General features: G+C 54.0%; 1 protein-coding gene across 2 annotated transcripts in view; it reads left to right on the forward strand.

Moving 5' to 3' along the window:
- The window catches only part of Atp2c2 (ATPase secretory pathway Ca2+ transporting 2), a 55,194-nt gene that overhangs the window by 17,703 nt on the left and 23,978 nt on the right, over positions 1 to 13,513 (forward strand). For both annotated transcript variants that reach the window (XM_055621104.1, XM_055621105.1), the window contains exons 3-7: positions 1,545 to 1,661; positions 4,961 to 5,050; positions 7,078 to 7,113; positions 7,217 to 7,278; positions 10,199 to 10,307. In XM_055621104.1, coding sequence (XP_055477079.1) covers positions 1,545 to 1,661; positions 4,961 to 5,050; positions 7,078 to 7,113; positions 7,217 to 7,278; positions 10,199 to 10,307 — 414 coding nt within the window. The remainder of the gene's footprint in view (positions 1 to 1,544; positions 1,662 to 4,960; positions 5,051 to 7,077; positions 7,114 to 7,216; positions 7,279 to 10,198; positions 10,308 to 13,513) is intronic.

The following is a 13,513-nucleotide window of genomic DNA, read 5'->3' on the forward strand; positions in this document are numbered from 1 at the left end:
GGCATGTGTGAACACAGATATGTACAAGTGTGAGTGGTACCTACATACCTTACTTCATCGCGCTTTGGGAAAACAAAAGCCCAGCAGGGAAAGGGCGCATGGTGCTATGAAAAGGCCTTAAGAATGACCTAGCTGTCCATCTCAGGTCCTGTTTCTTAGTGACAGAGGAGGAAATTTCTTTCTTGCCCATACATTTCCCCAGCTAGAAAATGAGCTCAGCCTTCCTTTCCACCCAGCTTTCCTCTCGCTCTCAGCTCTGTGCAGCTTTCTCGGTGAGTTCCTTGTAGCACAAAGCTCTCTGACATCATGTAGCCCAGGCTGCCTCAGATTAACTCTGTAGTTGAAGCTGTCCTCAAACTTCCTATCTTCCTGCCTTGGCCTACCAAGCCCCGGGATCACAGCTATGCCTCATCAGCCCAGGGTTTCTTGACGTTTGTAAGTGAATGTCTTACTAAGGACAGCTGCCAGTCTTTGCCAATGGCACCGTTCGGTATCTGTCTCTGGAATTGTGCCCATCTTGCCAGCCTGGGTTCTGTCCTCACTAAGCAGCAGCAGTAGCAGCTCCCACCTCCTTCTTGCTGGCCTCACAGCCCAGTTTACATCCAGCCTATATGATATGAACTGTACTGCCAGGGTGGGGGCTTGATGAAATCTTACGGCTTTTCTCTTGGGAATGTTTTGTCCCCCTTAGCTCTGCTCTCAAGATCCACACTTTGTTATAGCAACAGGATGATTCTCCTTTCTGAAGCTGAGTAGCCCTGTCACGGGCCTGTGTGACACAGCTTAGCCATTCACCTCATAGATACAGGCTGCCTCCTCCTCTTGACTGCTGAGACAGATGATGCTTACTTACAGTGTGGGGTGTAAGCACCTCCTTGTGTCCGCTTTCAATGCCTTTGGGCCTACATACCCATAGTGAAATGGCTGACTCACGTGGTAATTCTGTTTAATATTCTGAAATGCTGCTAGGTGGCAGCTAAACCTGTGTGTGTGTGTGTGTGTGTGTGTGTGTGTGTGTGTGTGTGTGTGTGTGAGAGAGAGACCTTGTGCTTTGAGGCAGGGTCTTTCCCAGGCCTGAGCTTCACTGGCTTCGTCTGGCTGGCCAGAGAGCCCCAGGGATCTTTCTGTGTCTCCCTGGTGCTGAAGTTGCCATCACACACAACCACACACAGCTTTCCCAAGTCTAGGGTTTGACCTAGGTCCTCGTGCATGCAAGGCAAGCATTGACTGACTCATCTCCCTAGCTGCCAAAGCTTTTTCTCTCTTCTTTTTGAAGAGGCCATGTTTCGGCCTTTCACTCTCCCCTCTCCAGCTCCATTTGCTGGTGCTGTGGCTCAAGGCCGTTGTCCCTGCCGCAGGTGTGTGTTGACCTGTGGGCTTACTGTGTCCCTTCTCTCCCTGTGCCTCCCGCTGCCACCTCTGAGGCAGGGATAAGCCCGTTTTCCTAGTCTCCCCCAAAAGAGGCCTGGCACCTGTGACTTGGCTCTTAGGGCTGTTGCTGGGCCTGCCGCCGTACTCATCCCACACTGGCGCTCTCCTTTCAGGTAGACCTGGACAGCGGCCTGTCGGAGTTCGCAGTGGCCCAGCGTAGGCTGGTCCACGGCTGGAATGAGTTTGTCACTGATAACACTGAGCCGGTGTGGAAGAAATACCTGGATCAGGTGAGGGGCAGGACAGACGTCTCTGCCTTCAGTAGGGGCACTGGCCAGGAAGGGTTCACTAGGGGCACTGGCCAGGAAGGGCGGGCCGAGCGCTCATTCTTTAAATATTGACCCTGGGTGTCCTCAGACAGGTCCCACCTGGGGTGTGGGGATGAATGAGTTTCAAGATAAACAGTTTTGTCCTTTCGGATGCCCGGTGCCTGTAGGAAGAACCCTGCATAGGTGACTACAGATACAGATAGCCATAACTCTTACTATCAATGCTAGGAACACTTACCCCATGCCAGGCACCACGCTGAATGCTAAGTAAATAAGTAGTGTTAATTTATTTTATCAACCCCCTAAAGGCATTTGCAAAGTGGGGAGGGCGTGGGAGGGTGGGGCAGAGGAGCGGGAAGGCTTTCCCCAGGGCACACAGCTGGAGGAAGCAAGGAGAGACACAGGGTGCCCTGGCAAATCGGCATTTCAGAAGGCCAAGGTAGAAAAAATTAAGCAGAAGTGTGCCTCAAGAGACTGTGAAAGTGAAGCTACTGTCAGGCTGGAGAGACAGCTCAGCGTTTTTGCCATACGAGCACCTAGGACCTGAGTTTGGCTCCCAGAAGCTACTTTTTCAAAGCTGAGTTTGGTGCTTTGTCCACGCACGCCCACGAGCACGCACTCACACACCTGTGTTTCTGAACTTCAAGTTGACCTGCTCATCTTGGGTGCAGGAGCCCAAAGTCACCCAGAAGAAGGTTTTGGTGCTGAGGTCATGCCGTCGCAGCCTGCCCCGGGGCACCCACCAATCTTGGCTGCTGAGCTCCATGCTGGCCTGGTGCTTATGGGCAGTCTACAAGTCAAATATGGCCACCATTAGAAAACAGGGAATGACCACGGCTGTCCCTTCTGGTCTAGAAGTCTGTACTTTGCCCCAGCCTAGTGCCAGTACCCAATCCCAGTGACCAGGCACAGATCTTTGACACCTGAAGCCACCAGGCCGTTTCTCACTCCAGGCCAGGCCACATTCTTCCTATTTATAGACTCCTGCTGCCCCCTGATTGGGTCTATGTGTAAAGCTTTCCTGATTGGCTGGCTCAAGAACCAATCACAGTTCAGGCAGCATCTCCCCCCACACACACACACACCTTGTACCCTTCACCCTGATCACCATTCAGTTCTCAGTATCCTGCATTGACGGTTTTTGCACCAAAACTGGTCCATAGGCACCAGGTAGCTCCAGCCAAATGCAGAAGGTTCCTGAAATTCTGTTGTTCAGGCATTGGAGGCTCCTGGAAGTTAGAGTCTAAGGATGGAGGCTCAAACCATGGAGGGCTGAGAAAGCTCTGTCCCACTGGCTTCTGCTAGGTGCCTACCCTGTCTTCCTTTCCTCTGGGGACCTCATCCAACATCTGCCCCGTCAAGTCCCTTGGAGCCTCTATTTGCACACTGAAGGCTTCCTGCAGCGCTGCTCAGGACCCACGTACATAGCCCTCGAAGCCTCTCTCAGTCTCCCTGTGTGCTAAAGACCTGCTCACACCTCTCCTCCCTCCATAAGTTCAAGGACACACCTATGGGAGAGGGGCTGGAGTGCGCATGTGCAAGCCCTGTGGGCCCACGTGTACAGAGCTTCTCTCTGTACACACTGTGCATATTCTCCCCTTCCTACGCTCACCCCCGGACTGCTATGAGGCAGCTTCGGGGGACCCTCCTATCTGCCTCCTTCTGTGACCAGTGGGCTGGCTGCTGAGTCTGACAGGGGGTATGAACAAGACCCACTCATCGTTTTGGGTAGCCAGTCTCCTTAAATGGCTTGTGAAGGTCTTTGGCACACAGTGGGGTCTAGAGGGTCTGGATCCTGTGACGTTGTTCTTGAGGAGAATACAGCCTTCTGGATGAAACTGTACTTTGAAGTAGGTCGTGGGCTTTGTTGGGTAGCAGGCCCCTTCTCCGTGCCAGCAGACCCCACCCCATGTGTCAGACCCAAGTTCCAGAGCTTGCAAGCATCCCACTGTGTGGTGGGGTTCCCTTCCCTTCCCATCATTCCTCTCTTCTCTGGCTCTGGCAAGGAGGATGAGAAACTGCTTGCTGGGTTGGGAGCCGTTCCTGGAGCACACAGCCACGTTTCTCCATTCCACCAATACCAAACGGCATTGTGGTCAGCCTGCGTCTGTGGGAAGCAGACACTTCTTTAGCCCTGGGCAGGATTCTCAAGAGCCAGGAGAAACTGGCACAGAGACTCATACATGTAATCCCAACACTCAAGAGGCTGAGGCAGAAGGATTGCTGGTGAGTTCTGGGTCAGCCTGTGCTACATAGTGAAATGCTGACCCAGAGAACTAGCCAGGCATGGTGTGGATGGCTGCGACCCCAGCACTTGAACGTGAACAGGACCAAGAATTCAAGCCCATCCTTGGCCATGTAGCAAGTTTGAGGAGACACTGGGCTGCAAGAAAAAGAAAGAGAGAGAGAGAGGAGAGAGGGAGGGAAGCACAGACAAATCATCACTCAAAACTAAAACGCCCCTGTGCCTCCCTGCATGGGAGAGTTGAGACATTTGCTGGGGCCAGCTCAGGGCTGCTGCTGAGCTGCCCCAGCCACCGGGTCCTCCCACGGAGAACATGTACCTGGTGGCCCCAGGGGTGAGAGTGGGATTCGGTCCCTTCACAAGTCACACCAACGCACACAGAAGCACTTCTCTCGAGTTGTGGGACCCAGGCAGTGGGTCATATTTGCTTTTGCGCCTTGGCCACCGGGAAGCTCAGAGGCAGAGGCATGCTTGTGGATCTTTTGATCCCCTTTCCTCTGCTCCCTGACCCTGGTTCTGTGTTTATAGTTCTTGAGCGGTCGTGACGTGAAATGTCGATGGACAGAGCAATAATGGGAAGTTCTCGGGAGAGAGATTTGGGACTTCAGACCCTACGTGACACATGTGACACGTGTGGGGACTAAAACCAGAGTCCCAGGGGTTATCACAGGGGCAAGATGATTGTGGTTCATAGGTTTGGGGGGTCTGTTGTGGCAAGAGAGGAGCTCTTGGTGACAGCAGCCAGCGTGGGCTTCCACCATGAGATCCTTGATGGGGTGTGGCTAGGTGAGCCAGAGAACTCAAAGTCAGGACCGGGTCTGGGTGAGGACAGTGTCAGGATTAGCCCAGAAGTCTGTCAGTGGTGGGCATCCCTGCAGAGGAGGAATGAGGGACCCCCTCCTCAAGCCCTCAGCCACGCTAGGCCCAACTGGAAGCCTGGCCTCTCGAGAAGGCCTGAGCTGCCCACCACCAGCCGGCCTTTGTGACACTAAGCTTCTGCTGTTGGTCTTTTCAGTTCAGCAGCCCCCTGATCCTGCTGCTGCTGGGCTCCGCCGTGGTGAGCGTCCTCACCAAAGAGTACGAAGATGCCATCAGCATCGCACTGGTGAGTGACTGGTGGCCTCTGCTCCCGGGCTGGGCTGCTCGGGGCTAGCCGTGTCTGCTGCACTTGTTTTTCAGAAAGTCGTTATGTCGGGTGTTATGTACAGGTACACGTGGGAACGCACGTGCACAGGGCTAGAGGTCTGCCTCAGCTGCCGGTTCTCAGAAACCATTCCTCTTGTTTTCTGAGACAGGGCCTCTCACTGGCCCAGAGCTCACTAGGCTGGCCAGTGAGTCCCAGGAATCCCCCTGTCTCTGCCTGCCCAGTGCTGGGGTTGCAGGCACGCACCGCTGCGCCTGGCCTTTTACTTGGGTTCTGGGGATGTAACTTAGCTCTTCATACCCACAAAGCAAGTTCTTTACCAATGGAGCTATCCCCCGCTGTGGCCGGCTATTGCACAAGAAGGGGGTAGGGAGTTTACTGTGAACAGAGCGAAAAAAGGACAGATTAAAACAAGCAAATCCGCCAGCATAGAGGGGTCTGCGTGGCAGAGGCGGCCCCAGGATGAAGGGGTCTGTTTGGGGGAGGCTGTTTTGACGTCTTCGCCCCTCTCCATGAGATCTGAGTGTCTGTTATGAGACGCAGTTACTCCCTACATGTTACTTTTCCCTCTGCTGCAACCAAATACCGAAAAGAAACATCCCAGGAAAGGTCCTATTTTTGGCTCCAGCTTGGAGAGGGGGGCAGTCCACCTGGTGGTGAAGGGTGGTGGTGGCTGCGGTGGCTGTGTGGTGAAGGCGCGGTTGTGGTGGCAGCATGGTGAAGGCATGGCTCTGGGAGCAGTGCTCAGCTGTGCCTGCAGAGAAGGCTGCTTGCTCACCTCAGGAAGCAGAGCCAGCATAGAAACCTCCACCCTCCCCCAGCCAACCCTGCCCTCCAGCTCTGCTCCCACCTCCCAAAGGCTTCACCGCCTTCCCAGAATGGCACCACTCTCCAGGACCAAGTGTTTAAGTGCATGAGCCTGTGAGAGGCATGACACCCTTACCCCTAACTCACCCCAGAGGTGTCCTCACCTTTAAAACGTTTCTCACCTTAGTGAGCGAGACATTAAAACTGCTGAGTTTAGTTAGGTGTAGTGGTGGACACCTTTAATATCAGCAGGGGCACGTGGGTCTCTGGGAGTTCAAGGTAAACCTGGTCTACAGAGCAAGTTCCAGGACAGCCAGGGCTACACAGAGAGACTGCTAAAACAAACAAACCAAACACAACAAAAACCAGTCTGGTGGTTTTAAAGAGAAGAATTCAGTGGGATTTTGCACATCCATTTGATCACCTCTTATCAGTTCAAAAACACTTTTCATTGCCCTAAGAGAAACCCTGTGCCAATGACAGTCATTTATGTTGCCCTGCTGGCCTCGACCCTCACACCTCTCTGGGTTTAATCACATCATCGTGTCATACTCGGCATTCAGCATTCCCTGCATCTCTCTGAACACGGGGGGTGGGAGGGTGAGGAGAGCCACACGTGCAGGGGTAGGAGAGGCCTGGAGCTAAAGGGTGAAAACGGCAGGCTGTCAAGGAACAGTCTGTGTCAAGCAGAATGCAATAAGGAAGGTATGTCTACAGGAAAATCTGGAAAGGCTCCCCAGTGTGGGAGGCCCTGGGGAGTAGGATTTGGTAATTTTTCTGCTATGAGCCGGGGGACACTTGGCGGCTTTCTAAGTTTCTGTACAGAGCAGCTGGTTTGCAAAGAGAACGGCAATGTGTTCTGTTTATTCTGTGCTGGTGGCTCCGGCGATGGAACACAGCACCTCATCCATGCAGGGCAAGAGCTTTGTTCCCAAGCTATTGTCCTGTCACTGACTGGGGGATCTTAAGCAGGGGCTCCTCTGAGGCCCCCACACACCCCTGAAGCCCTAGTTTTGCTGTTTGAGACCTAGTCCCAAAAAGTTGCTTTCTGCCTCCACCTCCTGAGTGGCTTGGATCACGAGCCTGCAGCACGGGGCTTGGAGTACAGTGTGCTTTCAGAATCCCCGTGCTCCAGCTGTGAGTAGTGTTCATGGCCTCCCTCCCGACACCCTGTCTTCCAGGCCGTGCTCATTGTGGTGACTGTCGGCTTCATCCAGGTGTGTGCACCCTGAGTCCCATTTGGGTGGGGTACCTGGGACATGACAGGAACTTGTCGGGGTTCCCACCTTTGAACAGCACATCTGATGTGCTTCCTGCCAGGAATACAGGTCGGAGAAGTCTCTGGAAGAGCTGACCAAGCTGGTGCCTCCAGAGTGCAACTGGTAAGTCAGGGCTTTTCGAGACAGTGGTCCTTGGAAGCAACCGATGGGTTTGACAAATGATGGGCCAGGGTTCGCTCCTTCGTGGTGTGACATGGGGAGAGCTGCCTCAGTCTCACTGTGGGTGAGGAGACCCGGTGTCTGCCCTGGTGGTGGCTTGCTGTGTGACCAAAGACAGGAGGTGTTCCATCTCTCTGGGCCTCTGCTCTGGCATTAGGATCTAACTTGACTTGGGGCTACAGATAGAGGGGAAGAGCCTGGAAAATGAAGCCAAAACCCGAGTTTTACCTGGAGGGAGGGACCAAGAAGTTAAACTGAGACAGTTACAGGACCAGCAGCAGAGAGCACAGTGTGGCTATGGCGTGGCTGTATGTGGCAAGGTGGCTTGCTGACTGTCCTAGTGCTCTGAAGACACTGTGACCGAGGCAGCCTATAAGGGAAGTTTATTTGGGGTTCACGGCTTCAGAGGGTGAGTTCATAATCGTCATAGCAGGGAGCATGGCATTGGGCAAGGAGGGCAGGCATGGCACTGGGGCAGTTAACTGAGAGTTTACATGTTGGGACAACAGCCATGTGGAAGACAGACAGACAGACAGAGCCAAGTGGGATGGCATGAGCTTTTAGAAACCCCCAGTGACACACTTCATCCAACCTGAACACACCTCCTGGCCTTTCCCAAACATATCCATAAACGGGGACCAAGCATTCACACAGGAGACTGTGGGGGCCATTCTTACCCAAACTCCCACTGGTTGGCTCAGCAGCTCTGGGCAGATGGCAGCCTCTTGCCAGGCGACATGTTACTCCTCGGCCATTTACTGTCCCCAGCATCTATTAGTGAGGTTTGAAAAGGAAAATAGTAAAAGCAACCATGTGTCCTCGACAGCTAGGTTGGGGCTTCAACCTAGCGCAACGTGCAGCAAGTTCTAGAAACTTCTAGAAGTGTGGGGTCATGAGCCACGGGTGCCTGGGAAGGACTTTAAATGCAGCTGAGTGAAAAGGTGGTCACCTTTGAACCTGATGCGCCGTCTCCCAGCTCTGGGGCCAGCTTTTCAGGGCACTGTATAGCATTCACAAGGTGCCTGCTGGAACTGAAGAGACTCAGAAAAGACTTGTCCTCACCCTGCCCACAGACCCGGCTGAGGCCCAGTTCCCCTCAGTACCTGTGCTTCTCAAAACGAGGACTAGAGGCCCATGGTGGCCTGAGATGCTGAGAGACTCAGATACTCAGCCCTAGGCCTGCTGAGAGGCCTCCCAAGGTGCCAACAGTCACAGGTGTGCGAGACAGACAGAGAGACAGGGAAGGACAAAGACAGAGAAGCACACATGCCAGACAGAGGAAGACGGGCACAGTGAGGATGGCGAGGGAGAGATGGAGCCATGGGTAGGGTGAACATCCCAGAAGCTGCAGGGAACCCTGAATACCTGGGCTCACTGGCTGGACAGTGAGGCTGTCACAAAGCCAGACAAGTGACATTATCACCCGAGCAGCCGGAAACGTGAATGATCGGTGATGACCACTTGACTTTAAGTTTAAACACCAAGCTTTGATCTTTCCATAACTGCGTGCATCACTAATATCCCCAGAGGCCCACTTCAGAGACAATTTTCTTTTCAAAGCAAGACACGGTGGAGTGCACAGCAATGAGGTCATCCCTGTGGGAGCAATGGGGAGACTGGGCCCCCGAGAGCTCAGAGACAGGATAGTGAGCTAAGAGACCGGAAAACTGGGAAGCAGCAGGTGCTCACCGCTTCCCAAAGCCTGCACCACATACACCAAACCAACCAACCCCCCAGGGGTGTCGCAGTGATGGGGGGAGGGACAAGGACAACTTTGAGATGACATTGAAGGAAGGAGCCATGGAGCAGCAGCGGTGTGCCAGGTGCTCTTGGCTACAGAGAATGGAAAACTTAATTGCAGAGGACACAAGGAAATGATATCGTGTCATAGCAAGGGATCGGAGTGGAGGTTGATTGACATGGCGCCAGGGGCTTGGGCTTGGACATCTTCAGGTTGTTGGCATTGCACTCTGACTGGCTTCCCTTGCGGTGCCAAGATGGCTGCCACAGCTCCAGACACCACAGTCACAAACATACAAAGGTCCCACTGAAGAGAGTTTGTGTGTACAAGGCAAGGAAGCCTTTCTCCCACGTTCCAGCATCATTTCCTGTCTCTTACGCCAGGGCTCTGTGTCGTGTTCATGTCTAAGCCTGTCACAGGCAAGGATGAAACCACTAGCTAAATAAACACATGGCTATGGATAAGGGAGGAGGCCTGAGCAAAATCAAATCCCCTGCTAGGAGGAAGGGGATTCCTCCCCTATCTTTTAAGGTCTATAAAGACCCTAAGACCACAAAAAGGGGATGTGCTTAAGGCCTGAGTGGAACCAGGAATAACAGGAAGGCAGATCAGGTGGCAGATTTTTGTGGTGGTTAAATCCAAGGATGTGAGGAGCTACCAGAGAGTCTGAGGCAGGAGGGAGCTTGCCCTAGCTCTCCCTAGCTGCTGGGATAGGGGAATTAGAAGAGGGGCATTTGCAGTAGGAACGTGCGCCCAGACAGCCAGAGGTGGCCATGCACTGAGGAGGGCCAGGGTCCCAGGCACTGGAGCTGACCCTGATGACATCCTTCCTCCCTAGCCTCTAGGCCAGGGTAGTATGTTCTCTCAGCACCAAAGAGTGTTTTCCTGGGTGCCATTTGGAGGCCATAGAACAGTTGGCCTCCACCTGCAGAAGCTTCTAGTCAGTAGCCAGACGCCTCCCCAAAGCACTGTGAGAGGCAGGAGTTTAGAAAACAGAGCTGTAAAAGTCTCGAGAGTTTGCCTGCAAAAAAAAAAAAAAAAAAAAATGCCGAGTTGATCTGTGAATCCAGTTCTCAGAGGTCATGAAACGGGGGTCACCATGCTGCCTCCTCTCCCACGCAGCCTGAGGGAGGGCAAGCTGCAGCACCTGCTCGCACGAGACCTGGTTCCAGGAGACATCGTCTTCCTGTCCACAGGAGACCGGATTCCTGCTGACATCCGTCTCACTGAGGTGAGCAGACCCCCCGAACTCACCATTCCCAAGAACAGAGGCCCCCCTGGCTGGGTGGCTTCCATTCCAGCTTGCTACCCACAGCCAACCGTGGTCCTGAAATGTTAGCAATTGTCTTCACTCTTGAGAGACAGGCAGAGGCACAGAGAGACCATTTACTATAATCTGTTCTTTTAGTTGAGCATCTTCCAGGCAGTTGGCTATGTGCGGTTTTGTGCATATGTGTGCAAGCTCATATGTGTGCATGTGAGTGTAGAGGCTTGGGTGTCATTTCTTGGGCACTGTGTGCCTTGGGTTTTGAGACAGAATCTCTCACTGGCCCAGAGCTCACCAAGTAGCCACAACTGGCTCAACAGCCCCACGGACCTACCTGTCTCTGCCTCCCTAGTTCCGTGTTCACTGCCACGCCCCAGCCACCACCCCCTCCTCTTTCTCGTCGTCCTTCTCTTCTTCTCCCCCTCCTCTTCATCGTTGTCTTCTCTCTTTTCTCCCTACGTGGCTCTGGGCTCCAGTCAGGTCCTTGTATTAGCAAGGCAAGCACTTTACCAACTAAGCTATCCCCTAGCCCTGGTTGTGTGGTTTACAGAGTAGATCATCATGGCAAAATCATCCAGGGCTGGGGGAAGGGGGTGGGCTATGGGCTGCTTCAACGCAATGAGGGAAACTGAGGCAGAGGACCATCAAGGGCAGCAGAGGTCTGGTTTGGCTACTCTGGTGTCTCCTCACACACCTTGAAGGTTCAGTTTACCGTCTAGCCGAACCGTACACGATACGATGCCACATTCTGGAGAAAGGCCTGGGTGACAGTAACACGAGTGAGGAACTCCTCAAGAGCAGGAGAGTTACCGCTTGGGCTCCTAGGGAGCAGGATGAATGGCAGGTAACTGAGGGATTTATTTACAGAGTTCTGGGGATGCTACACAGCCATCCCTTCAGGAAGCCCACTCTGCTGCCAAGTATTCTTGGGAGGCAAAGAGGCAGGGCCACGAGGGGCTGCAGGTGAGCCTGGTCTTGAACTCAGCACCTGAAATGCCAACAGTGTAACCTGGAGCTCTTCGTGCTTCAGTTTCTTTATGTGTAACATGGGAGGTGATAACAGCCCGGGCAGTTAGGATTAACTAGCTTCACAGATGCAGGGCTGTGTGGACACCAGCTGGCTCCTGTGTGTGAGGAGCAGGGGAACCATGGCCTGTAAGTCCTTGCCAGGGCGTCTCATTGCATAACGTGTTTGTCCTGACTGTACCGAGCTTCTGTGAGGACCAGACAATCCACAACCTGCAATGGCCCAGCCCGGGATGCTGGCGGACGATTTCCATTCATGCAGCCTTGAGCAGGCCACAGGCCTCTAGGTCCCTTTCGGCATCACCCCGTCTGCCGCCACTGGCTCCCGCAGCTCATATTCACTTCAGTAACGCCCTGTGCGTGTTGGTAGTGCAAAGGTGACACCATCACGCCCCACACATCTCCCTGTTGGCATTTTTGCAGCTCCCTGGGACAATCAATAGCTTTGTTTATTCACAGCAGAAAACCTTTATCAGTGATTAAGCTCCGAGACTGAGTTCCGGGAACAGGAGGCTCTCAAGCCTGCAGACGGGACCCACAATAGCCTGTGCATAGCTGCACGGGGTCACAAAGCCTTACGTTCTGTTCCTCTGGCTGGGAACAAAGGCGAGGCTTCTTGGCTGTCCTTCCTCCTGTGGAGTCTAGAGTGAAGACAATGGAACGGGGTTGTCAGAACTCCAAGTAAGCTTTATCAAGAGGCTCTAGAACTAGGGACAGGAATGTAAGGGGGTGGAGGGAATAGGAGCGTACACACACATGGCCTGGGGAAGGAGGGAGCCTTTCTGGCCCTCATCCTCCAGCACAGCCACCTTGGTCATGCTGGGCGGGGCTGTGGGAGTTAGGTCCCCAGTTCTATGTCAGGCCTCCTCATGTCTCTGCCCACTCAGCTCCTGTGTCACCCCTGAGATTGTGCCCTCCTTCCCACAACTACCCGCTTCTCATTCAGACACTCCGTCCGAGGCTCCGGGGAAGGGGCTGGTGTTTATCTATAATCATGTGCACACACAGTGTTGGCCCCACCAGACCCGGACCCCTAGTGATGTCACAGGCATCCTGCCTTTGTCCACACATCTGTGGTGTCAGCTGCAACTGAAGTTGCATGAAGACACGTTTGTCAGAGCCACTTCCCCAGCGTTAGCACAGGTGGCTGTGTTTGTCCTTAAGGAGCCTGTTGACACTGTGGGAGTCCTTCTCGTCATCTCCTGGTGGCCTACACGGCTGTACGGCCTCCTGAGGTGACACCAGGGTAGCTTTGTACCTGAGCTGTGAGGCTCCGATCTACTCTCCTTTCCCCACTCTTCTATCCTTCTATGTCACTTCTGCCTGTCATGCGCCAGCAGCAGCTGTAATATTCCCCAAGTTTCCCCTCCCCTAGAGAGCAGCAGCTTCCCAGTGATGGGAGGTGCCAGCCCCCTGTGTCTCTTACGGCTCCTTCCAACCCTTAGCCCCTCTCTGATCACCTATCCTCCCCAAGGATCTTGGGGTGCCGTTGCCCTTACTCTCTTGGGAGTCAGTATCACCTCCCCATTTCAGAGTGCCTGTCACAGCTCCCAAGTTCCCTCTGCTGACCTGGGTAACACATCCACATGTTCTGAAGGTGGGGATATGAGTGTTGAGCCTCCCAAGTTCTGGATGACAGACTGGCACTGCCAGGCCCAGCTCTTCTGTTTCTTGGCACTGTGGTGGTGCCAAGAATATGGCACAGAACAGCCCTGGCCCTGAACTTCTGGGTTTACAGCCCAGAGGAGCAGGCCTGAGGCTGAGGCTGCTCTTGGAGGTAGCTGATCAGTGGCTGTTTGGAGAGTATGCTAGAAAGTCCTGGAGCCCGGCCCCGCCTGTGGAGGGCAGGAAGGGCTTCCTGGAGACATGCACTTTGGGGAGGACCACAAAGGTTAAATGGACAGGAATTGGCTGTTATGAACAGAAAAGGCCCCCGTTACAAGCCCGGCCTAACCTCTGCCCAGAGGCACTGCTGTCTCCACGAAGGGGCCCCACCTGCTGCTGGCCCTGTTTCCCCACTATGTCCCTTCCCGTCCTGAGGTCTCAGCTCAGGTCTGTCCATCCTTCCTGCCCTGCATCTTTCCCTGCTAGCCATCTCACTAGGCCTGTTCCACCTCACGGTGGGAACTGAGGGGCAGCACTCA

The sequence above is a fragment of the Psammomys obesus genome, unplaced genomic scaffold (genome assembly GCF_907164565.1).
Source record: "Psammomys obesus unplaced genomic scaffold, mPsaObe1.curated_primary_1811, whole genome shotgun sequence".
Lineage (NCBI taxonomy): Eukaryota > Metazoa > Chordata > Mammalia > Rodentia > Muridae > Psammomys > Psammomys obesus.